This window comes from Vulpes lagopus, chromosome 3, assembly GCF_018345385.1.
Source record: "Vulpes lagopus strain Blue_001 chromosome 3, ASM1834538v1, whole genome shotgun sequence".
NCBI lineage: Eukaryota > Metazoa > Chordata > Mammalia > Carnivora > Canidae > Vulpes > Vulpes lagopus.
Genome location: NC_054826.1, coordinates 84,509,958 through 84,534,796, shown reverse-complemented (window position 1 = coordinate 84,534,796; position 24,839 = coordinate 84,509,958). Strand labels below are relative to the sequence as shown.

General features: G+C 37.6%; 1 protein-coding gene across 1 annotated transcript in view; it reads left to right on the top strand.

The window, feature by feature from the left end:
* Window positions 1-24,839, top strand: part of LYST (lysosomal trafficking regulator) — a 174,124-nt gene that overhangs the window by 123,018 nt on the left and 26,267 nt on the right. Inside the window, 6 exon segments of the mRNA XM_041747828.1 lie at window positions 3,508-3,660; window positions 6,806-7,050; window positions 10,988-11,054; window positions 12,574-12,730; window positions 15,623-15,763; window positions 18,439-18,656. Of these exon segments, the coding sequence (XP_041603762.1) occupies window positions 3,508-3,660; window positions 6,806-7,050; window positions 10,988-11,054; window positions 12,574-12,730; window positions 15,623-15,763; window positions 18,439-18,656 (981 nt within the window).

The following is a 24,839-nucleotide window of genomic DNA, read 5'->3' as shown; positions in this document are numbered from 1 at the left end:
ATTTTATTTATTTATTCATGAGGGACATGGGGGCGGGGAAGGGAGGCAGAGGGAGAAGCAGACCCCATGCAGAGGGAGAAGCAGACCCCATGCAGGGAACCCCATGCAGGGAACCCCACGTAGGACTCAATCCCTGGTCCCCAGGATCACGCCCTGGGCTGAAGGCGGTGCTAAACCACTGGGCCACCCAGGCTGTCCCTCTTTTTTTTTTTTTTTTTTTAAATAATAAATTTATTTTTTATTGGTGTTCAATTTGCCAACATACAGAATAACACCCAGTGCTCATCCCGTCAAGTGCCCCTCTCAGTGCCCATCACCCATTGACCCCCACCCCCCGCCCTCTTCCCCTTCCACCACCCCTAGTTCGTTTCCCAGAGTTAGGAGTCTTTATGTTCTGTCTCCCTTTCTGATATTTCCTACCCATTTCTTCTCCCTTCCCTTCTATTCCCTTTCACTATTATTTATATTCCCTATATGAATGAGATCATATAATGTTTGTCCTTCTCTGATTGACTTATTTCACTCAGCATAATACCCTCCAGTTCCATCCACATTGAAGCAAATGGTGGGTATTTCTCATTTCTAATGGCTGAGCAATATTCCACTATATACATAAACCACATCTTCTTTATCCATTCATCTTTCGATGGACACCGAGGCTTCTTCCACAGTTAGGCTATTGTGGACATTGCTGCTATAAACATCGGGGTGCAGGTGTCCTGGCATTTCATTACATCTGTATCTTTGGGGTAAATCCCCAACAGTGCAATGGCTGGGTCGTGGGGCAGGTCTATTTTTAACTCTTTGAGGAACCTCCACACAGTTTTCCAGAGTGGCTGCACCAGTTCACATTCCCACCAACAGTGTAAGAGGGTTCCCTTTTCTCCGCATCCTCTCCAACATTTGTGGTTTCCTGCCTTGTTAATTTTCCCCATTCTCACTGGTGTGAGGTGCTACCTCATTGTGGTTTTGATTTGTATTTCCCTGATGGCAAGTGATGCAGAGCATTTTCTCATGTGCATGTTGGCCATGTCTATGTCTTCCTCTATGAGATTTCTGTTCATGTCTTTTGCCCATTTCATGATTGGATTGTTTGTTTCTTTGGTGTTGAGTTTAATAAGTTCTTTATAAATCTTGGAAACTAGCCCTTTATCTGATACGTCATTTGCAAATATCTTCTCCCATTCTGTAGGTTGTCTTTTAGTTTTGTTGACTGTATCCTTTGCTGTGCAAAAGCTTCTTATCTTGATGAAGTCCCAATAGTTCATTTTCATTTTTGCTTTTGTTTCTTTTGCCTTTGTGGATGTATCTTGCAAGAAGTTACTGTGGCCGAGTTCAAAAAGGGTATTGCCTCTGTTCTCCTCTAGGATTTTGATGGAATCTTGTCTCACATTTAGATTTTTCATCCATTTTGAGTTTATTTTTGTGTATGGTGAAAGAGAGTGGTCTAGTTTCATTCTTCTGCACATGGATGTCCAATTTTCCCAGCACCATTTATTGTCCCTCTTCTTTTAATAGAGTGAAGACTCCTTTCCTCTGCTCTTTAGCATTTGTCCCTACTTTTTATGTGCCATTTGCTGTCTTGCATTTTAAGTGTGTATACACTTTCCTTCTTATACAGATGTATTTCGTGCAGAGCACTTAGCAGAGCACCTTGCTCATAGATGCTCCATTAACATCTGCTGAGCTGAATGAATGAATGAAAGTTGAAGTTCAGTAAGAAGGAATTCGGTTTTATGTATGAGACTACTACATTTTCATTAAAATGTTTAATTTTATTTGTAATGTATTTCCTACTCCTACTTCTAAAAGTCATTTGGAGCCTAGTACAATACTATAACACACATAGAATGGGGCAAGTCAAAGTTTAAAAATTTCAAAAAAGATTTTAGAAGGATGAAGAGCCTGGGATGAGATAGTCATTGCAATTGAGTTCTAAATTTTGCTCTGAGCTCCTGTCCCAACACAAAAGGGTAAATAAATGCTGTTTCCAAAAGGGAAAACTGACAACAAACCAAAGTAGGATGCAGGTTAATTTGATAAGATCTAATTTTAAACCTAGGTAGAAGCTTTTATCATGGTTTTTCTATTAAAAGCATTGAGTAATGTAATTGATGTATTTAATTGCAGCTTACAAAAGAGTTAGATATGTTTTTAAAAGTTTTCTTGACTTTGTACCTTGGCAAGCGCCCAGTGATGGTAAGAAGTAAAGGACCTTGGTCCCTAACCCTTCATTCTAGAATATGCGGATTTGCTGAAGGAGGCCAGGATTAATGTTATGCTCTCAGGGAGATCCAGCCTTCTGGTGGTCGCTTTATCTCTTCCTTCCTTTTGCTGACCACACAGGAGAGGAACATAGCCATCTGGGGCATGATGATCTGTAAGCTTACAATCTGTGGGACTGAATTTGTAGGAGGCTATTTTGCCTTTCCTAGAAGATTCAGAGGCATAGGCAGTATGTGTCAATGCTGGGGCTCTCCCAGGCCATGCAGATAGGTTGATTTTAACCAAAATCCATGTTCTCAGGGAGAGGCTTGTTTTTTATTCTTCACCCAGACCCCAGGCCAAAAAAGACAAGCTCCTGCTCATTCCTCTGTTGATGGGCATGTGTGTTTGTCTGTGATTGGGAAAATGTCCCTTAATGGGTTTTAGATTTCTGAAGTAATTTCACTTCCATACTCTGATCCAGAAAACCCATGCCTCATCTTCATTCTTCAAGTGATTGTTAACCTAAATCACAGTTTCTGAAACCAGGTGTGCACCTGCAAGCATATGGACAGACACACAACCAGGCTGCCAAAGTGTCACCTCCACCTCACTGCTTTTCACATTTCTTGTTATTCTTGGCTCCTGGGGATTTCATTTTCCCTTAATTTCTTGCAAGCTCAGCTTTAAAATATGTCTAGAAAGGCTACGTATTGTATGGTTCTAACCATATGCTATTCTTGGAAGAAGAAACTATGGAGACAGTAAAAAGATCGGTGGTTGGAGAGAGGATGAGGAGATGGCTTTAATGGTGGACACATTTCAAGAAACCTTAGTCAAAACCCACAGAACTACGTAACACGAAGAGTGAACCCTAATGTAAACTATGGCCTTTGGTTAAGAATAATATATTCAGTATTGGCTCAACAATTCTTATAAAGGCACCACACCTATCACACAATTGGGAGATGTTAAACATAGGGAAATTGTGAGTGCACACAGGGAATACATGGAAACTCTCTACACTATCTGCTCAGTTATCTGCAAACCTAAAACTGCTCTCAAAAATAAAGTCTACTAAAAAATAAAAATAAAGTCTGTATTTTTTTTAATTCCTTAAATTTTATCCAGCATTTTGAAGTGTTTTGTAGTGGAGGGTGGGACAGGTCAGGGACTCTTATCTGTCAGATTGTCACAAAAGGAAGACCTTTTATTTCATTTTGATATCTTAAAAATCTAAAATTAAAATGATTATTTTTATTTCCTATAAAGCAAACACTTCATTTATTTCTTTTGTCTTAGAGCCTTCAGGGAGAATTGGAACCAGCATCTTTCTCCTGGACATATGAAGAAATTAAAGAAGTTCACAAACGTTGGTGGCAATTGAGAGACAATGCTGTAGAAATCTTTCTAACAAATGGCAGAACACTTCTGTTAGCATTTGATAACACCAAGGTAAGCTTGGCCTTATTAATAGATACATATTTTTGAAATTATCATGGGACCAGTGTAACTATACTCATACTGATTTTATGAAAGTTTAACTTATTTAAACTTTGGTTCACTGTTTCTGACATCAAATAAAAACTGCCTTATTTCTTAGTCCTAAAGCGAACCCTTGGCTGAGAATGGTTTTTGTCCTTCAAAACTGTATTAATTCAGATTCTTAAAAGTGACCATATCTATAAAAAGCAAGTGAATGCATAACCAGCTACAGTTTGTCTGCTGTCCTTTATAGAAAACCTTTTGGAAAAAGTTATCTGTGCTCACTATCTCCAGTTCTCTTTTGAAATGGTCTAGTCAGGTTTTCTTCTCAATTCTTCACCTATAGCTCCTCTGGCCAGGGTTATTGGGACCTCCATGTCTAAACTCTATGGTCACATTTCTTGGTCCTCATTTTACTTGACCTATCAGCAACATCTGACACCAGTTATTGCTTTCTCTTTTTTTTTTTTTTAAAAAAAATAACCTTCCCAGGACACCTGGGTGGTGCAGTTGGTTGAATAGTTGAGCGTCCAGCTCTTGGTTTTGGCTCAGTTCATGATCTCAGGGTCATGAGATAGAGCCCCATGTCAGGTTCCACGCTCAGTGGGGAGTCTGCTTGTGCCTCTCCCTCCTCCTCTCCCTCCTCTTCTCTCTTTCCTTCCTTCTCCCCCATTCTCTCCCCCTCTCCCTCAGCCACACTCTATTAAATAAATAAATAAATAAATAAATAAATAAATAAATAAATAAATATCTTTTAGGAAAAAAAATAACCCTCTCCATTAGATTTCTGGCCCATCGCTTTTTGTTAGCTCTCCTCCTGCCTTAAGGGAGTTCCTTCTCAGTTTTACTTGCAGATGCTTCTTGGAGTTCCTCTGGGCTCATTCCACAGACCTCTTGTCTTCTCATCCACTCTTGTAAATTTAAATACTACCTGTATTGTAACAACTTGCAAGTTTATATCACTACTCAAACCTCTCCCAGGAATGCCACACTCAGATACTCAACTCCCTGCTTGGCATCTCCACTTGGAAGTTGAATTGGCATCTCATATTTAAGTATGCACAAAACCAAACTTCTAATCTTCTCCCTCAGAATCTGTTTGCCACTTTCCCCCATTTCAAAACTTGGCAACTCTGATCTTTCTGATTGCCCAAGCTAAAAATTTGGGGATTATCCTACACTCCTTTTATTCTTTCATGCCCCACACCTATTCTCTCAGGCCTGCTGACTCTTCCCTCAAAATACATCCACAATCTGACTGCTTACATTAACTTCTACCATCCTGGTCTAAGCCAGTATCATCTCTTGGCCTAAATCATTACAAAAGCCTCCTAACTGCCCCCCCCCCCATACTCTCCCTTCTTTCAAGACTGTTCTCAACACAATAGCTAAGGTATGTTGGATCATGCCATTCCTCTGCTCAAAACTGTCTGATCACTTCCTGTGTCACTTGTCCTCATAATAGCTGAATGAAGCACTGAGTGATCTGGTATCTTGTTATCTCACTCACCTTCTTTTCTGTCATTCTATCCCCTGCTCTCTTCACTCCATCCATGGTGATTTTCTTTTCCTTGATTAGGTACACTGATGCCTCAGGACCTTTGCATTTACTGCTCCTTGGAATGCTGCCTGGAGTGTTTTTCCTTTTTGAAATTCACATGACTCACTCACCACCTTTTCAAATTCCTTGATCAAATGTCTCCTTTTCAGAGAGACCTTCCTGACTACTTCTAATAAAATAGCAACACCTCTGTCACCCCTATCCCCAAGTCTCCTTTCCTTTGCTCTGTTTTTCTATATAGGACTTAATAACATCCAATATTGTCTCTGCAATACAATGTAGACATTTTGTTTTACTAGGTACTATAGCTTCAACAGCTTGAATATAGGTGCTTGATCAATATTTGTCAAATGAATGAATGCTTCCTTTTTCTTGCAGAGTTTGGTATGCAGTCTATCATAAACTCCCTTCTATCTATCATCCTTAGCTTTAGAAGGTGGCAGCCTTCAGATTTAAGCTACAGGTTTAGGGCTTTTTGTTTGTTTTTCCTTGAACCTATTCTTTTTTAATTGTGATAAGAAAATATGTAAAATAAAATGACCATTTTTTAAAAGATTTTGTTTACTTAGTTGAGAAAGAGAGTGAGCATGAAGGTAGGCGGGAGAGAAGGAGACTTCCCTCTGAGCAGGGAGCCCCATGCAGGGCTCCATCCCAGGACCCAGGAACATGACTGGAGGGAGCCAAAGGCAGATGTTTAAACAACTGAGCCACCAAGGTGCCCTCATTTTAGCCATTTTAATGTGTTTAGTATATTTACATTGTTGTGAAACATGTTCTAGGTGGAGGTCCTTAAACTGACTGTGACCTTGCCTGTTTCATAGCCATAACTCCCTTTCCCCATTCTTCTCATTTACTTTTAGTCCTATCTCTGGTTATCCACATATGTGACTCTCATTCCTAAGCCTGAAGTACATACACATGTAAGGTAGATATTCCAAATTTATTTTTTAGTAAAGGCCTGGCTTGACTGTTTTTTTCCAATTTATTACCAATCAACATTGAATAGCTTTAGAAAAAATCAGATTACCTTTTTTTGTGACAAGTTCTGTGAATCTCAAAGAAAAGAAATAAAGGAAAAGCAAAACACCAAAGTTTATTGGTTTTCAATCAGTAGTGAAAATCAAATATCATATTTTACATAGGATATTTTATTTAACTCTCATTAAATAAATATTATTATTCCCATATTACAAATGTAACTAGCACAATCAGGCCATGTCTGTCTAATTAAGAAAACTATGCTCTTTCTACAATATCTATGTAGATAAAATCTACCATTTTTTTTTCAGGATCTATATATAAGTGACTTTTATATACAGACTTTTTCTCATGTTCTTATTAACTGATTTCTCCAACAGCAAAACATAATGGTTAAAAGCCCAGGCCCAGGCTTTCGAGGAAGACCCAGAGTTGAATCTCAGTTCTCCATCAGTTGATGTTAATTGGGCAACAAGTATTTTCTTAGTGGCCTTGAGATTAGTAACATGCCTAAAATATGGATACTTTGGAGAAAAGTGTCAGTAGCCTGGTAGTTTTTTTATCCTTCCTTTGCAGGTTCGTGATGACGTGTACCATAGTATACTAACAAATAACCTCCCCAATCTCCTGGAATATGGCAACATCAATGCTTTGACAAATTTATGGTATACTGGACAAATTACTAACTTTGAATATTTGACTCACTTAAACAAACATGCCGGCCGATCCTTCAATGATCTCATGCAGTATCCAGTGTTCCCGTTCATACTTGCTGACTACGTTAGTGAGACCCTTGACCTCAGTGATCCATCAGTCTACAGGTAACTAAAATATTATCACCTTTTAGCTTTGTCCATATGCTGTCTTTGTTTTATTAGAGACCTATCATGAGAATTTTCAACCGTGCACCAGTACAGAAGGAATATACAATGAACCTCATCTGTCCATCATCTGAATTTGACAAATATGGTTTTTGCCAAACTTGCATCATCTTTTTTTTTATTTTTAAGACAAATCACAAATATTTTGTTACATTATTCCTGTGTACACATCTCCTGAGAAAGTATAGAACATTGTTTTACTTGTCATATTACAGTGCCATTATCATATCTAAGAAAATTAACAATAAATTCATGATGTCATCTAACACTGTTCCCCAATTATATGAAAGATGTCTTTTTATGGTTCATTGGCTTATATCAGGCCCACTATCACCTTTGGTTGCTATGTCTCTACAGTCATACTTCTAGAATAAGCATTTGTTTTTTGGTATGCATTTTCCTCTTTCTTTTTTCCTAACATCGACTTGTTAAAAAAAAAAAAAAGTCATTTATTTTGTAGGATATCCCCCATTCCCATGTTAGTATTTAGCTTCTTCCTTTAGCTTCTTTATTTCCTAGAGACTGGAAACTAGTTATAAAGGCTTTTTTAGATTGAGGTTCAACTTTTTGGGGGAAGAACGCTTTGTAGATGGTATTGTGAACTTCATATTGTCCATATCAGGAGACATATGCTATTCCATGCTAATGATGCTCAGATTGATCCATGGTATCGGGTTTCCACAAAACTTGTTTCTGTCACTGATGATTATCTCTTAAGTCAGTTATTTATTTCCCTAGGGGTCACAAAATGGTGATTTCCTATTCTCTCATTCTAAATTTTTCAGAAGAAAACATATAAGATGAACCTGGGATATTTGTTGTGTCAGAAAGCAAGGAAATTAATAGTCTTGTCAGAAGGATTTAAGGACCATATTTACATACTTATGTTCATTGCAACATGATTCACAACAACTGAGTTGGGGAGGCAGCCCAAGTATTTGTCTGTGGATGGATGGATGGATGGATGGGGAAAATGTAGTACATACATACAATAGAATGTTATTCAGCCTTAAAAAGGAGGGAAGTCCTGTGTTATGCTATTACATGGATGAAACTTGGGGATATTGTGCTAAGTGAAATAAGCCAGCCACAAAAAAAGACAAATATAATGACATTCATGAGTTATCTAGGATCGTCAGACTCAGGCAGAGCATGGAATGGTGATTGCTGGGGGACAGGGGAGGGAGAAATGGGGAGTTGTGCAGTGGGGGGTTTGCCAGTTGAAAACGTTCTAGACATCTGTTAGACAAGAATGTAAATATGGTAAAGACTATTGAACTGTATGTATATTTTAGGACTGTTAGGATTGTAAATTTTGTATCGTGTGTTTTTTACCATAATCAAAATAAATAAATAAAGGACTCAGGAGCCAACTTGAAGTGGCTCTCACTGTCAAAGACAGGACAATCTGAGCATCAGGAAGAATAATGACTACAATTGATTAAAACACATTTAAATTAAAAAAAAAAATAATGATGATACTTTAAAGGCCTTCCCCCAAAATTTACTGGTTGCCATTGAATATAACTAGGACACCATTCCTTACTTTTGAAATTTGGCAATTAAAGCAAAAGAATTGTGCACTTATCCTGCCTTTCTTGAATGAGTTGCATTTTAGAGTAACCAAATTGAGGAAATATTCTGGTTATTTAGTTTTGTTTGTTTTGTTTTGTTTTGCTTTTGGTTATTTAGTTTTTTAATTTTCCTTATGTAATTTAAAGAAAAATTGACTGCAAATATTCTACTTGGTATAGAATGTGTATTTTTTAGAATGTGTTAACCTCAGAAAAGTAGGCCTAGTTTAAGATGATTTTTGAGAAATCAGATACAGTTTAATGTATTTGTCAATTTAAAAAAACAGCAAGTGGCATGTTATTTATCTTCCAGACATTATTATACACTGCTGATAGACATTTAGACATTTTTACACTACTGGTATAAATAGATCCAATCTTTCTGGAAGGTAGTTTGACAATATATAGCAAAAGAACTCTCCAAATGTGCATACTCTGCTTTAGCAAATTAACTTCTGGGACTCTATTTTAGTAATATTTAAGAATATGTACTTTACCAGAAAGGTTCCCACTAAAGTTTCATGAGGGCAAGAACTCTGGCATTGCATGCAAAGATCTGGCCATACAGATAGTCCTTAAACTGCTATCATTTTCTTTAAGTAGCTAAAATTTAGAAATAACCTCAATGCCCAACATGATGAGGTTTGAGTGAACTTTTACATTGCAGCCATTAAAAATGGTATTTTAGAAATATATAGTCTAAGTGGGGAATATGTTTTTATTTTAAACATGAGTATACATATACAGATAACCAGGAAAACCTCTGGAAAGGTATATACCAAAATATTTTACCTACGAATAGTAGTAGGTATTAGTAGTAGGAATAGCTGATTTGGGAGTTACTCGGTCTGCTCATCAGTAGTTTCTGATTTTTCAGCCACAACAATAAGTATTACTTGTGTTCAAAAAAAAACCTACTTAACACTGTTTAGGAAAAACTGCATGCCCATCTTAAACATGATTTTGAGAGGTGAATTTGTATCTATTCTATAAAACGTTATACTTTTTGACAATTTTTTCAGGATTAGAAAGCTCTCAAAAACAAAATTAGTGTTTTCTATCACTAATTTCAATATCCCTAGGAGATAAGTATTTTTTTAAGATTTTATTTATTTATTCATGAGAGACACAGAGAGAGAGGCAGAGACACAGGCAGAGGGAGAAGCAGACTCCCTGCGGGGAGCCCCATGCAGAACTCAATCCTAGGACCCTGGGATCACGACCTGAGCCTAATAAGGCAGATGCTCAACTTCTGAGCCACTCAGGGTGCTCCAAAATTGGTATATTAATATCTGGCTCAGCAGATCTGGTTTGACCTACTGAAATATGTGCAAATCTTAGATGTTGATCTAGTTACTGAGCCAGATGTTGAAACTCCAGATAGCCACACCCTGATGACAGACCAGGTGGTTCCTCAGCCAGGCAGGCTGCTCTGCCTTGTTTGATCTTTTCCTCTTGCTCTTTCAAGTGTCACATGGGAACACTACTTGATTCTTAGCTTGTAAAAGTGAGGATTCATTCTAGAGTTCTCTAGCCTCCCTGGTGCAGCGTGAACACCAGCACAGACACATCCACATATGTGCAAACATTCTCTACTTTATGAACAATGATGTCACTCCTGATCTATGAATTAGACAACAAAACATTTATTTCATTACTCTCACTCCAAATCTCCACTTGGTCATTTTAAACATGTCATTTTGGGGCACCTGACTGGCTCAGTCAATAGAGCATGTGACTCTTACTCTCATAGGCATGAGTTCAAGCCCCACACTGGGTGTGGAGCCTACTTAAATTAAAAAAAAATTTTTTTAAGTGTTATTTCTTTAATTTTCAGTAACTAGTCTAATAATTATATAACATCCCCTCATGAGCATATTTCCCATCCAAACTGCCCTTCAGTTTTCACTGCCTAGCCAGTGTAGGTCTGGAAGATGGGGCAGGAACTTCAGGGCTTGGCCGGAATCTGCCTGGGGTGATTCTGGATCCGTGGTGATTCTGGAGGAAGTAGAGGAAGCTGGGAGAGGAGAGGCGGTGACAGCCCTTCTTATCTGTTACTCATAAGTCAGGAATTCCTAAGATTGGTTTGGATCTGTTTAGGAAAACTCTACCTTAGGTCAATTGATTAAATCATAATACTGAATGATGGCTGTTAGTTCCAAAGCAGGATGTGTAAGCACTAAACTAAGGGCTGAGTGCTTGCTGATCACCAATTTACTTACACGATGCAGGTGGTGTGTAGGCAGCTTAGTCTTGACAGTATCAAAATACTTCATATTTTTCCATCCTCTCTTTGTCTGTAGAAATCTCTCTAAGCCTATAGCTGTGCAGTATAAAGAAAAGGAAGATCGTTATGTGGACACATACAAGGTAGGTTTGGTTTTTCCTCATATTTTGATCAATGAAAACTCAAGTTATATTCTATAGACTTGTGTTTTGCCTAATTTTATAATATTGATTTTTCTGTTTTTTACTTTCTTGTGCTTTGAGTGACAGACAACTGGAAATCATTATATGATTTTAAATATTATTGTCTGTCTCAATTCTCTGAAAACTTTGCCCAAAGAAATACACTTATTGTAGCATAAATTGGAAGCTAATAATCCACTGTAATCCACATGTAAATAACTATATTCCTTTAAAAAAAAACTCACTGAGATTTTCAGAGACCTGCTATTTGTATCCCCTGGTGTTATTTATATAACAATATCAGTCTATTTATAATGCACCATAAATTCCTTTTATTCATATTCAGCAAATTATGCATTAGTTTATTAGCAGAAATATATCAGATAAAAGTATAAATTACCTATTTCTGTGAAATTAACATTAATGGAATTGTGTTGGAAATTTAAAAAAAAAAAAACTCATTAGCCACATGCTGCATTCTTCACAGCAGTATGAAGGTAAGAGAAGCAGTTTTCTCGCATTCACATTGTTTTGTGTCATAGTTCCAGAAAGATCTCTCCAGCCATCTTATAACTGTCACTCCTTGATTCTTCTGCAGTTGAAAATGGGGTAGTGCTATGGAATCAAGAAGTGATTCTAGAAATTCACTATCACCCGACTTTGTTATCAGAGCCAGACAGAAGCTATGGGAGATGAGTGACAGATGTTAAATATTCAGTTGAGCTTCCTACTTCATGATAGGAAGATAGGAGTCATGAAAAAAATCACTGTATTCATTTTTATCTCAGTATAACTACATTGCAAAACAGCCATAATGTGTAATGTTAATACCTAAGAATTTCAGTAATATGGTACAGTTTTTCCATTGCTGTTGCTTTTCCACTGCTAGAGAGTTTCTCTAAAGAACATAGCATTGTATCTTGAGACTCATTTTTAAAATGCAGACGTCTCTAGTGACAGTAGTAGCTCTCATTTATTGAGCAATTGATTAACTTAAACATTATAAGTCATGTTGGGAGCCAGACTGCTAAAGGTGCAGACTGTGCCATGCTTCTCAGGTGGCCAAACCTCAGCAGGACACCAAGGAGGAGACGCTCGAGGTGGCTGAGGTCCAAACACAAGTGGGAGGGCAAGCCATGGAGAATGGTGTCAAAGGGGCAGTAGAGGAACACCTGGGTGGTTCAGTTGGTTGAGTGTCTGACTCTTGATTTCAGCTCGGGTCATGATCTCAGGGTTATGAAATAGAGCCCTGTGTCAGACTCTATGCTGAGTGTGGAGCCTGCTTGGGATTCTCTCCTTCTCTCTGCCCCTACCCCACCCAGTCTCCCGCTCCTACTCTCTCAAAATAAAAAGTAAAATAAAATAAAAATTTTGAAAAGGGGCAGACAGTAGAGAAAATGGAAAGAAAACTAGTGAGGCTTTTCCACCTTTGTCTGGAGCACTCTCTCATGAATACTGTCTTATTCCTTGTTTCCTTCAGTACTTGGAGGAAGAGTACCGCAAAGGAGCTAGGGAAGATGACCCCATGCCTCCCGTGCAGCCCTACCACTACGGCTCCCACTATTCTAACAGTGGCACTGTGCTTCACTTCCTGGTCAGAATGCCTCCTTTCACAAAAATGTTTTTAGCCTATCAAGGTAAGAATTATTTTGTAACTACCTAAAATATCCTATTGGGTCATTAGGAAAAAAAATTTTTTTGACATTCTTTCTGAGGACATATTGAGACTAATCAAACCACCGGAAAAAGAATTCTATTTATTCTTTCAAAAAAAATTCTCTTCAAAAAAGCATCTCTCTCTCTCTCCCTCTTTCTCTCTCTCAAAAAAAGAATCATCATCATCATCATCATCATCATCTTCTATCTCAGTGTTTAAGTACCTACTGCAGGCGGGAAGATTACTTAGAGGTGAATTTACTGACTTGTGTGCAAATAGGGACATACTGTCCTAACAGTTTCTAATGAGGACTGTGGTATGAGCTCTGTAGTTGTTCCTCATGGCACCCAGAATCCTTCGTGGGATCATTATCCATTCATTTACTCAACCCTTCTTGAACTTCTTTATATATTTTTACTCACATGCCACCTCTTGCCAGAATGAATTTTGTATTGTCTCTATGTGGTCTATGTGGTCTATATAGAAGGGGCTTTCTTATATTTGTATATATTTTATATATATATATTTGTATATATTTCTTATATTCTTCTTATATTCTATATATTTCTTATATTTGTCCCTGTGTAAGTACACAGAACAAATGTTCCACATGACAGCTGTTCAAATATTTGAAAATTATTGCCCTGTCTCCTTTTTCCCTTTCAGTCTTCTTTATCCCCAGGCTAATTATCCGTAGTTAATTGGACATCAGGTTGAGAGCCTCCTCTATTCAGCTTCTGCAAGGAATACAAAAGATAAATAAGACTGTTCCGTACTTACTAAAGAGTTTTAAAAACTAATGTGTAAGCTATCCTTGTTTGTTCTAATTTCCAAACCTGTCACAATTTTGATCATCCTTCTGGACATGTTATGGTTTGCCAATGCCCTTATTAAAAAGTGGCACTCAGAATAAAAAGGAATGTTTCAGATATGGTTTGGGACCACTGCAATGTGTAACAGAACTCTTACTACCTTCTGCTTTTTCTCATGTAGCCCAAGAATCTATTAATATAAAACTCCCAATCAAGTAAAACTTCTTAATTTTTAATATATATTGCTATTCTAAGTTTTCTTCATTGTGTATTTAAGAATGATTTTAAAAAACAGAGGCTGCTGCAATCTCCATCAATTTCATCTGATTAGCTGGAAATGACTTATGGATTTATTTATAAATTATTTATTATAATATAATATATATATAAATATATATATATATAAATTATTTATTTATAAATGACTTTTGGATTTATTTCTAGACTTCTGGCTTAGTCCAAGGCTTCTCACCTTGGCCCGGCAGTCATTTTGAGGTGCATAATTCTGTGTTGTGAGGACTGTCCTGTGTTGTATAGGCTATTTTACAACATCCCTGGCCTCTGCCCACTTCACGCCAGTGGCATTCACCAGTTCAGTTGTGAGAACCTAAGAATACCTCTGGACATAGCTAAATGTTACCTTAGGGGCAGAAATGCTAGCTTAAGAATCACTCATTTAGTATATGCACATTCTAGATCATAGGAATTTGTAGTATTACTTTTTTTAAGCTAAGAAATAATGAAGAATTTGAAAATCTGAATAGAATCCTTACTGTGCTGCTTTTATGCCACAGCTTCATAGTCTCTATTCTAGAGACTATGACTCCACCATAGCCTTATCTATAATTGCCTTTAGTTTTTCTGGGTTCCATTTAGATTGGTTACTTTTTCTCCTGAGCTAACTGACTCAACAAAATAGAAGAGAAAGTAATGAAAGTAATAGAAAATGTTACTGGGCGGGGAAGCCCAGACCTGGGGAAGAAATTTAGCACACCTTTTCAAAACTATGCCTTGCTTGATGCTGAGATCAGTCTGTGACAGTCTCTAAATGAAAAGATAAGTTTGAAACTTCAACAACTTCAAAGGAGTTTTAGATCATACAGCATGGTTCCTAAGAAGCGTCTACATAGCTGATGTTCTCAGGGGCTGGCCTTTGGATGACATTTAATGTTCTTGGCTTACCCTATGGCTAGCGGCTGGTAACTGTTGACAGGAAAGAGACAGGTCAAAACTCAGTTCTTAATTACTCATCTACAGCAGAAGAACTTAGCAGAGGAGTGACTGTGTTTAGTTTTATTTTCACTTATAGGAAATTGTACTTCATTCTTTAGCTCAATTACAACATCTAAAAAGCAATACTCCCCTCCCCACCAAAAAGAAAAAAGTTATCTTAATGATTAAAGGTGAAGTAATAGTAATTTTGCTTTATGATGGTGAAAAACCTGTTTTACGTATTTGAACTTTAATTTTCCTTCTTTATTATACACTCATTCAATAAATAAGTCATCATGGGATCCCTGGGTGGCACAGCGGTTTGGCGCCTGCCTTTGGCCCAGGGCGCGATCCTGGAGACCGGGGATCGAATCCCATGTCGGGCTCCTGGTGCATGGAGCCTGCTTCTCCCTCTGCCTGTGTCTCTGCCTCTCTCTCTCTCTCTCTCTCTCTGTGACTATCATAAATAAAAATTAAAAAAAAAAATTAAATAAGTCATCATCAAGTCCCTCATATGTGCTTATTGTGGGTGATACACCAGCTCCCTGCTGTTATGGGGCTTTAATTCTGCTTGGGTAGACAGATAGTAATCAATTAAATAAATGATATAAATTCATCCAGTTATATGTACTAGGAAAACAAAATACACATTAAAAATACTATAATATGGTCTCAAATTGTGTGTAGAAATATTTATTTTCAAGAACATGAATAAGGTCTTTTAAATTGAAAAACTAAATGAACATCATTTTAATCTTTTCAAAGTAGCAGAAGTAAATTAATTATAATAAGCTTCAAATTGAATAAGGTCTTTATGTCTTAATTGCATTGTTTGTATTTCCTTGTAGATCAAAGTTTTGACATTCCAGACAGAACTTTTCATTCCACAAATACAACTTGGCGCCTCTCATCCTTTGAATCTATGACTGATGTCAAAGAACTTATCCCAGAGTTTTTTTATCTTCCAGAGTTCTTAGTCAACCGTGAAGGTATAGCAGTAAATCATTTCTAATTTATATTTCTCTACTTATTTTTATAATTTTCTAAAAATAAGAGCTTTCCTAAGTCCAATAATCTGAGTTCCCCAATAAGAGAAATACCTTTTATTTATCAAGTATATCATTTTATTTCCAAGTGAGTATGAAGATTTTAACTATTTCATAGGACTAAATATGTGTGCACAATTGGTAACTTTTAACTGTTAAAGGTATTTGTAAACATGTATTTTAGTTTTGTTACAGAAATTGCTTATTTTTTCTAATTGCAAAGGTTATCATATGTTCATTATTTTAAAAGTTACGAATTTACTGAAAGTGCAACATAACTTAACCAAAATCTTAATGATTTTTATGAGTGACCAACATAGAAATAACATATCCTAGCCAGAATCTTCTAATACCAAAAAGAGATGGTAGAGGATAAAAATCGAGTTTTCTGTGATGCCAAACACCAACAATCTTGACCAACCTTACCTACTTTTAAATAGACCAGATAATCCTTTAAGAGGTGTTTGTTCTACATAATTTCATTGTTCTACATAATTTCATATTTTTATGTGACCTTTAGGAATATATGAAATTGATAACTGTATCTTTAAAGAAGTTAGTGTTGGGAAAATTACTTTAGAATTTTATTCTATACTAACTGGCCTCTCTGGAGCTGTTTAGAAAATCATTAATAAATCCATACTCCTAAGAACCTGGAACACATTTCATATTGTTGCCCAAATGAGAAATGCCTCAGTGAATTGTCAGCATCCACAATTTGGTACCTGCCTTGTAGCTTTCGGGCTTGGGCTCATTTAAATCTATGCTTGTTTTCTGTGTCTGTGGTTCCTTATATGTATGTTTCCATTATCTCATGGTACATAACAAATACCTCCAACACTTAGTGCCTCAAAACAACAATAAAGTTATCATTATAGGTTTTGCAGGTCAGAAATTCAGGGGCAGCTCAGCCTGGTGCTTTTAGTGGTTTTGGCTTAGGGTCTGCATTCAGATTAGCTGGAGCTAGACCAGCCAGGGGATCAGAGCAGCTGGGTGCTGGCAGGCATCTCTCTTTTTGTATATATGGTGTCTGTGATTTTCCATGTGGTCTTTCCACCTGGACTAGTTTGGGCTTCCTCACAGCATGGTGGCCTTGGACATTCTCCTTGGCAACTCAGGATTCCAAAGGCAAGTGTCCCAAGAGAGGAGGAGAAGCTGCACAGCCTCTTCTAACCAAGCCCTGGAGGTCCAGAGGGAGACTCCTACTGCATTCTGTTTGTGAGGCAGTCACAAGTGCATGCCCACATTCAAAAGGAAAGAATATAGATTTTACCACTTGATGGGGGAGCAGCAAGATTATGGAAAAGCATGCAATAAAGCAAGTGTTGTTATATTTTTGGGAAATATGGTTTGCTATCATGTACATCATGTCATTTCCTATCAGCATTCCCGTAAGCCTTTCGTTGTACCTCCAGTCATCTGCTTTGTGTGTGCCAACCTGTGATGTGTCCCTAGAGCACATAACAGTTGAGAATGATGTGAGTTTATACAGACTCCCTGCTGCTCAGCCCCTCCCTAGCTCAGTCCTTAGATGTCTCATTCACTATTGTTAAATCAGTAAATCCCTGCCACTTCTCCCAAAGCTGCTCACATAGAGTTCTGTAGATTCTTGGCCAGTCTGTCCTAAATCCCTCTGCAGCTGTCTGTGGGAGGAGCTGAGCTTTTTGAGATGACCCACACCCTACTCCATGTTAATTTATATAAGCCCTTGTTTTATATTTCACATCATATCATTTCAAAATACTTCCAAAATTAACGAATATCCTTCTGTTTTCACAAGATCTAGAAGGAAGTAGACAGTGACTCAATTTTATGTAGAGTGTAATCAGCTTTTAAGAGATCCTTTTTAGTTTCTATTCTATTATGGTGTCTGTAAAAAGTAGCACAAAAACATCTCTGTAACATTTCTTTTAGGACGGTTTTTTTTTTTTTAAACAAACACTTCTGAGATTTTTGTTTACACTAGCAGACTAATGAAACAATTAGAGAACAGCTCATTTAGATCACAGAAGAACTCTCTAATTCAATGTGGTGCGATAATTTTGTTGTCCATAGGAATGCTTAGTGGAAATGGTGTCAGGACAGATCTCTATACTTACCATAAAGTTAACAGTTCATTTAGGAATGTGTATATTTTGTATTATTTGGATTTTTTTAAACTACAGAATGCTAATATTTACTAAATATAGTCTTAATTTGATTATGATTTTAACACCAATAATTCAGAAATGCTTATACAAAGCCTTAGTTTTATTTTAATCAAGTTTATAATTGAATAGAATAGATATGTAAGCACTTACATTTGAAATTTTGATAAGTGGAATATTGAAATTAGCAGACAGTGATTTTCTGCTGTTTTTTTTTTTTCAATATGGTATAACACTTTATAGAAGGATAAAGTTGAAAGATGTCAAATTTAATTAGGATAGCATTAACCCATGTAGTTCTATCATTCGGTAAGTAAGTAGATGAACAATTATATCACTATTCTCTTTGCCTCTGCTTTTCCTGCTTTTAATAGCTGTTTAGCTGTTTCTGGGAACTCTTAACACCTGCTCAGGGGGCCAAATGAGGCATGCTTTGGGGAGGTAAGCATTAATATTAATCTTCTCTTTTAGGTTTTGATTTTGGTGTGCGTCAGAATGGTGAACGGGTTAATCACGTCAACCTCCCTCCTTGGGCACGTAACGATCCTCGTCTTTTTATCCTCATTCATCGACAGGCTCTAGAGTCTGACTACGTATCCCAGAACATCTGTCAGTGGATTGACTTGGTATTCGGGTATAAGCAAAAAGGGAAAGCTTCTGTTCAAGCCATCAACGTTTTTCATCCTGCTGTAAGTTACTCTTTTAAAAATATGCATTTATATAAGGCAAAACCTGAATAAAAGGTCAGCTGTTGGGCTGTTTCTTTAAAATACCCATTATCAGAGAGAATTGGCAACAGCCTAAACTGTTACCCAAGACTTTTCAGGTTTTGTATTTCACCTCTTGAAAAATGACTGAGATGCTATCCATCAGGGGTTCCTCAGGACCATCCCCAGGCTGGATGAGGACTTAAAGACTCAGCAAATAGTTGTACTTACAGACAGTTTATTACAGTGATGGATACAATTCAAAATCAGCAAAAGGAAAATGTATAAGGCAAAGCTGGAGGATACCGGGCTCAAGTTTCCAAGAATCTTCTCCCAATAAATAACAAAGAACATGCTTATTTCCGTCAGCAACATGCATAATGTTGTTTAGCAGGGCAGCCCATTAGAGAGTAGGAGCCCAGGATTTTTATTAAGGGCTGGTCACAAAAACTCTCTCTCACATGTACTGAAATCCCAGGCTCCCAGAAGGAGATCAGGTGTTCAGTATAAGCCACATTGTTTGTGCAAACAGTTTCGGCATGGTAAGCCACTCTTATCCCATTAGGAACTCTCCTGAAATCCGTGTTTCCATGTACCAGCCAAGGGCCAACCTTGTAAGCAGACCTGTCCAGGGAGGGCAGTTAGGGCCTGCCATGGTAACTTCAGCACAATATCAATTCCTAGAAGTAGAATTGTTACACTTTCACATATACTTTTTGATGATGTTAGATAGGCTGCATTCTATTTTAAAAAATCTTATCCATTAAGGAAACATTTAATTTGCTAAACTCTGGGTGTATGAAGGTGAGTAAGATTTAAGTTGGGACAGAAGGGTGAGAAGGAATGTTTGGGTGGTGGTGCCTGGATGGATTTGGTAGTGGGGGTCCAGATTAGGCCTCTAGAACGAAATTCCTCAAGGAATGGGGCAAAAAGGCAAATGATATGGACAAAGCTATTGCCTGGTATTGCCTAGTGGCCACTCAGAGACAGTGAGTATAGCAGAGTAGCCATTAATCCACTGTGTAAGGCATTTAGCCTCTCTGCTTTCCTAATGTTATAATCAGGAAGTAGGGTGAGACTGACTCGGACTTCCCCTCCAGCTATACCTCTCTGCATAGGTTTAAGGAGTGTTTGTAACAAATGCAGGGAAAATGCACACCTGAACCTATGGTTATGTGCTCTGTACCTGGGCTGATTTATGCCAGAGACCCATTCCTAACTAGCAATTTCAAAATAAAGTTCTCTTTAGTCCATTTTGCTCACTAATTATTTTAAGTATCTTTACAATAACAGAAAAATTAATTCCTTCAGAGACTTAAAGGTCTAGAAGAGAGTAAGTTTTACTGATGACTCTGATAAGAGAAATGCTGTGGCACAGTGTTTTGGAAAAGGGGATAATACAGCTTAGTGGGTGAATAATTTTCTACATAAGAGTAGTATAAAGTAAAGGCAAAGCTTCAGGTGTAATTTTTTACCTTCATTTATATTTGATCTAAAATATAACTTTAAAAGCAATTAGGAATTTTGACATTAACCTCATTATAGGGCAGCCCGGGTGGCTCAGCAGTTTAGCGCTGCCTTCAGCCTAGGGTCATGCCTGGAGACCTGGGATGGAGTCCCACATCAGGATCCCTGCATGGAGCCTGCTTCTCCCTCTGCCTGTGTCTCTGTCTCTATCACTGTCTCTCATGAATAAATAAATAAAATCTTTAAAAAAAATTAATAAAAATAACCTCATTATACTCTGTGCCTATAATCCTAACATATCTTTTCAATTATTCTTATGTAAAATTCACATTAACAGTATCTGCATGCTGAAATATCCCACATAATTGTCATTTTACTGGAATTTTTGTCACTATTTCTTTGGGACTTTGAGGTTTAAAAAGAGTAGAGTTTATGCCATTGTTCTAGGAATATGATAACATTCAATTCACAGAGCCAGAGAAAGTAGAGTGATTAAGTGTACAGTCTCTGAATTCAGAATTGAGTTCAAACCCTCATCCTGTAATGCTGCCACTTGCCTTGTGACCTTGAGCAAATAGCTTAACCTCCCTGTACCTAAATATACAAATTTGTAAAATGCGAACAATAATACCAACCTCATAAATAAGGAAGGCAATTCATACAGGATAATGTCTGCTGAGGAACTAAGTATAAATAAATGTTAATCTTGTTAAAGAATGTAGAAATGCCTTTTGATATTAATTCATTGTTCACTAATATATAAGATTCACTTAGAAATTGATACCATAGGGATCCCTGGGTGGCGCAGCGGTTTGGCGCCTGCCTTTGGCCCAGGGCGCGATCCTGGAGACCCGGGATCGAATCCCACATCAGGCTCCCGGTGCATGGAGCCTGCTTCTCCCTCCGCCTGTGTCTCTGCCTCTCTCTCTCTCTCTGTGACTATCATAAATAAATAAAAAATTTAAAAAAAAAATTGATACCATAGAATATAGAAACACTATTTTCTTTTTTTTTTTATATTTTATTTATTTATTCATGAGAGACAGAGAGTGCTCACGAGAGAGGCAGAGACACAGGCAGAGGGAGAAGCAGGCTCCATGCAGGGAGCCCAACGTGGGACTGGATCCTGGGTCTCCAGGGTCATGCCCTGGACTGAAGGTGGCGCTAAACGGCTGAGCCACCCGGACTGCCTGAGAAACACTACTTTCAAATAAATTTTTTAAAGCCCTGGCTAGAGGATTTTTCCAGTCTTCATTTGAATTTTTGAGTACATCATATCAAGCAGCCTTTAAGAATGACCATGCTTAGGGCAGCCCTGGTGGCTCAGTGGTTTAGCACTGTCTTCAGCCCAGGGCATGATCCTGGAGACCCGGGATCAAGTCCCACGTCAGGCTCCCTGTATGGAGCCTGCTTCTTCCTCTCTGTGTCTCTCATGAATAAATAAATAAAATCTTTAAAAAAAAAAAAAAGACCATGCTTAGATAAGCATTTATAATAAGTATTTGATCTCTTGTGGTGGCAGCGGGGGTGGTGGACACAAGAAGAGTAGTGCTGATTATTTAACTTCCAAAGAATCTTTGAAATTTTATTTTGGCATTTATAGAAAGATTATGTCTAGATATGTAATAAAATTGGCTACGCCTGATGAAATGCTAAAAGGCTCATTGTACAAATGTGTATACACAGAACATGACAAATCTGTATCCAGCTCCTGACTGTTAGTTGTAGAAGTAAAGAAGGAAATGCGCATCACTCTCCATCTGACTGCAGGGGATGACAACAGGGGGAAGAAAAGTGTAATAATGCTCTTTACATTACAGAGCTTACAATTTTCACCACACTTTTTCAGTCACCCACAGTTTTTGTTAGAACCTAAATGATACTCTCTTGAACTACCTACCAACATCATATCTTAACTTCATTTTTGCCTTTTCTATATATCACTTTAAACAAATGACTTTCTTCATCATTTAGTATTATACATGAAGTCTTTTTTTTTATTATTATTCCAAACCTGAAGGAGAAAGAAAAGGACCATGGCAAGTCCTGAGTCTTTACTCCTCTTCCAGGCTGATTATTGCCCTGCCCCCCAGCCACCCCCCCCCCCGCCCCGCCCACCTGCTCTCTCTTCAGCTTCGTGTCATAAGAAGGATGCTAGCATGAAGGACTTTGCTTGGGTTTCAATGATACTACTGTTCAAATTCCTGACTCCTTTGCCCAGGAAAAAGGGATAGATAGAGACCTCAAAAATCTAGGCTCCTTACTAATTTCTATATATTGGTGAGAAAACATGCCTCAGTAGTTGATATTCATAGACCTCTCCAAGATGATGTATGTGAGTGAAGGGAACGAAAAATTCTTTCTCTGCCCTTCAAGATATTCTAGCTAGACTAAGAGTTAGGTTTACATAAGGCAGATTATTTTTTTTTTAATTTTTTTAAATTTTTTTTTCATAAGGCAAATTAATAGGAAAAAAACACCAAAGTTTAATTATGTTCACACAGAGGCTCAATAATGAAATTAAGACCTAATGAAATGACCAAGGCAGGCAGTTTCTATACTTTTTAGACAAAAAGACAATAAATCTGTGAAGAATTGATGGGACAAAGAAAACTTAACTTTGAGAGCTTTAATTTGTAAGGATTTCTAGACAGAATTTGGGCTGGGGTATTAAATTAGTAAAAAGTAACAAGCATTGTTTATACAGCCTTTTCCACTCTAAATTTCCCATCTCCGGTGATAAAGATGTCTCTTTAGTCCCTGCTATGGGGAGGGTACCTTTCACATGGGAAATTTATTTCTTGCTTGCAGGGGGACAGGGGAGGGTCTGGGTCTCCTTACACAGGCTATCTCCTAAGTAACTTTTATTTAAAATGAAATTGATATGCTTGGGGTGCCTGGGTGGCTCAGTTGGTTAAGCATCTGAGTCTTGAATTTGGCTCACGTCATGATCTCAGGGTTGTGAGATTGAGCCCCATGCTTAGGATTCTCCTTTTCCCTCTCTCTGCCCCTCCCCCACTTCCTCTGCATGCACTTGCATCCTCTTGCACTCTCTCTCTCTCTCTCTCTCAAATAAGTGGTAAATCTTTAAAATAAACTAACCAATATGCCAAAGTGCCCCATCTTTGGGCAGGCTGCCCTTGGCCCCTACATGAGTTAGCAACAGAAAATCATCCTGTGAAACCAGCCATTGTGTCTTGAAAGAAGAGGAATCAGAATCTTTCTTTAAGCATATTAATGTCAAAGAACAAAAAAGTATTTGGATAGCACATAATTTCAGGCAGATACAAATGGCTTTGAACTTCTAGTCCTCATTTCTACAAACTGAGAAAATCAGGGTGGGGCAGGATCCTCTACTTTTCTTCTGCCTCTTTGTTGCCGTAACCTGAAAATTACATTGTCTTGTTCAGTTTTGTTGACCACCTGAAATCGTTTTGACTAACCCCTTCATTTTAGTTTTCTGACCATTATTTGACAGGCAGCTACAGAAAAAATATATACATTTGCTAATCTGCTTGTTATTTTGGATCAGCTTAAGTGAAAATCTTGCTTATTTTTTCATCAGTCTTCGTTGAAAGACAAGACCAAAGAAAAGCCTCATTTGTTTTTTTAAATTGAGGTATAATTGACATAAAATATTATATTAGTCTCTGATATACAACATAATGATTTGATATTTGTAGATGTTCTGGGATGACCACTACAATACATCAGTTAATATCCATCACCATATATAGTTACAGAATTATTTTTCTTTTGAGGAGAACTTTTAAGATTTATTCTTATAGCAGCTTTCAAATATGCAATGTGGTCTTATTAGCTATAGTCACCATGCTATACAGTACATCCCAGGATGTATTTCATAACTGAAAGTTTGTACCTTCTGACACTCTCAACCCACTCCACCCACCTCCTACCCTTCACTTCTGACAACCACCAATCTGTTCTCTGTATCCTTGAGCTTGGTTTATTGTTTTTTGTTTGTTCATTTGTTTGTTTAGATTCCAGTATAATTGAAATCATATGGTATTTGTCTTTCTCTGACTTATTGCATATAGCATAATGCCCTCAAAGTCTATCCATGTTATCACAAGATTTCATTCTCTTTTATGGCTGAATAAATTCCTCTGTGTGTGTGTGTGTGTGTGTGTGTGTGTGTGTCACATTTTCTTTATCCATTTTCCACAAGTGGACACTTAAGTAGTTTCCAAATCTTGGCTATTGTAATATATATAATAATGTTGCAGTACACATCAGGAGTACCTTTTCCAACTAGTGTTTTTGTTTTCTTCAGATAAATACCCAGAAGTGGAATTTCTAGATCATAGAAATTTTAACTTTTTAACATTTTAACTTTTGAGGAATCTCCATACTATTTTCCACAGTGGGTGCACCATTTTACATTCCCACCAACTGAGCAAACATTCCTCTCTCTCCACATCCTCACCAACACTTGTTTTTTTTTTTTTTTAACATTTTATTTATTTATTCATGAGAGACACACAGAGAGAGAGAGAGAGAGAGAGAGAGAGAGGCAGAGACACAGGCAGAGGTAGAAGCAGACTCCCTGCAGGGAACTTTAATAACTCCTGGAACTCGATCCCAGGCCTCCAGGATCAGGCCCTGGGCTGAAGGCGGCACTAAACCATTGAGCCACCGGGGCTGCCCCCAACACTTGTTATTTCCTGTCTTTTTTTG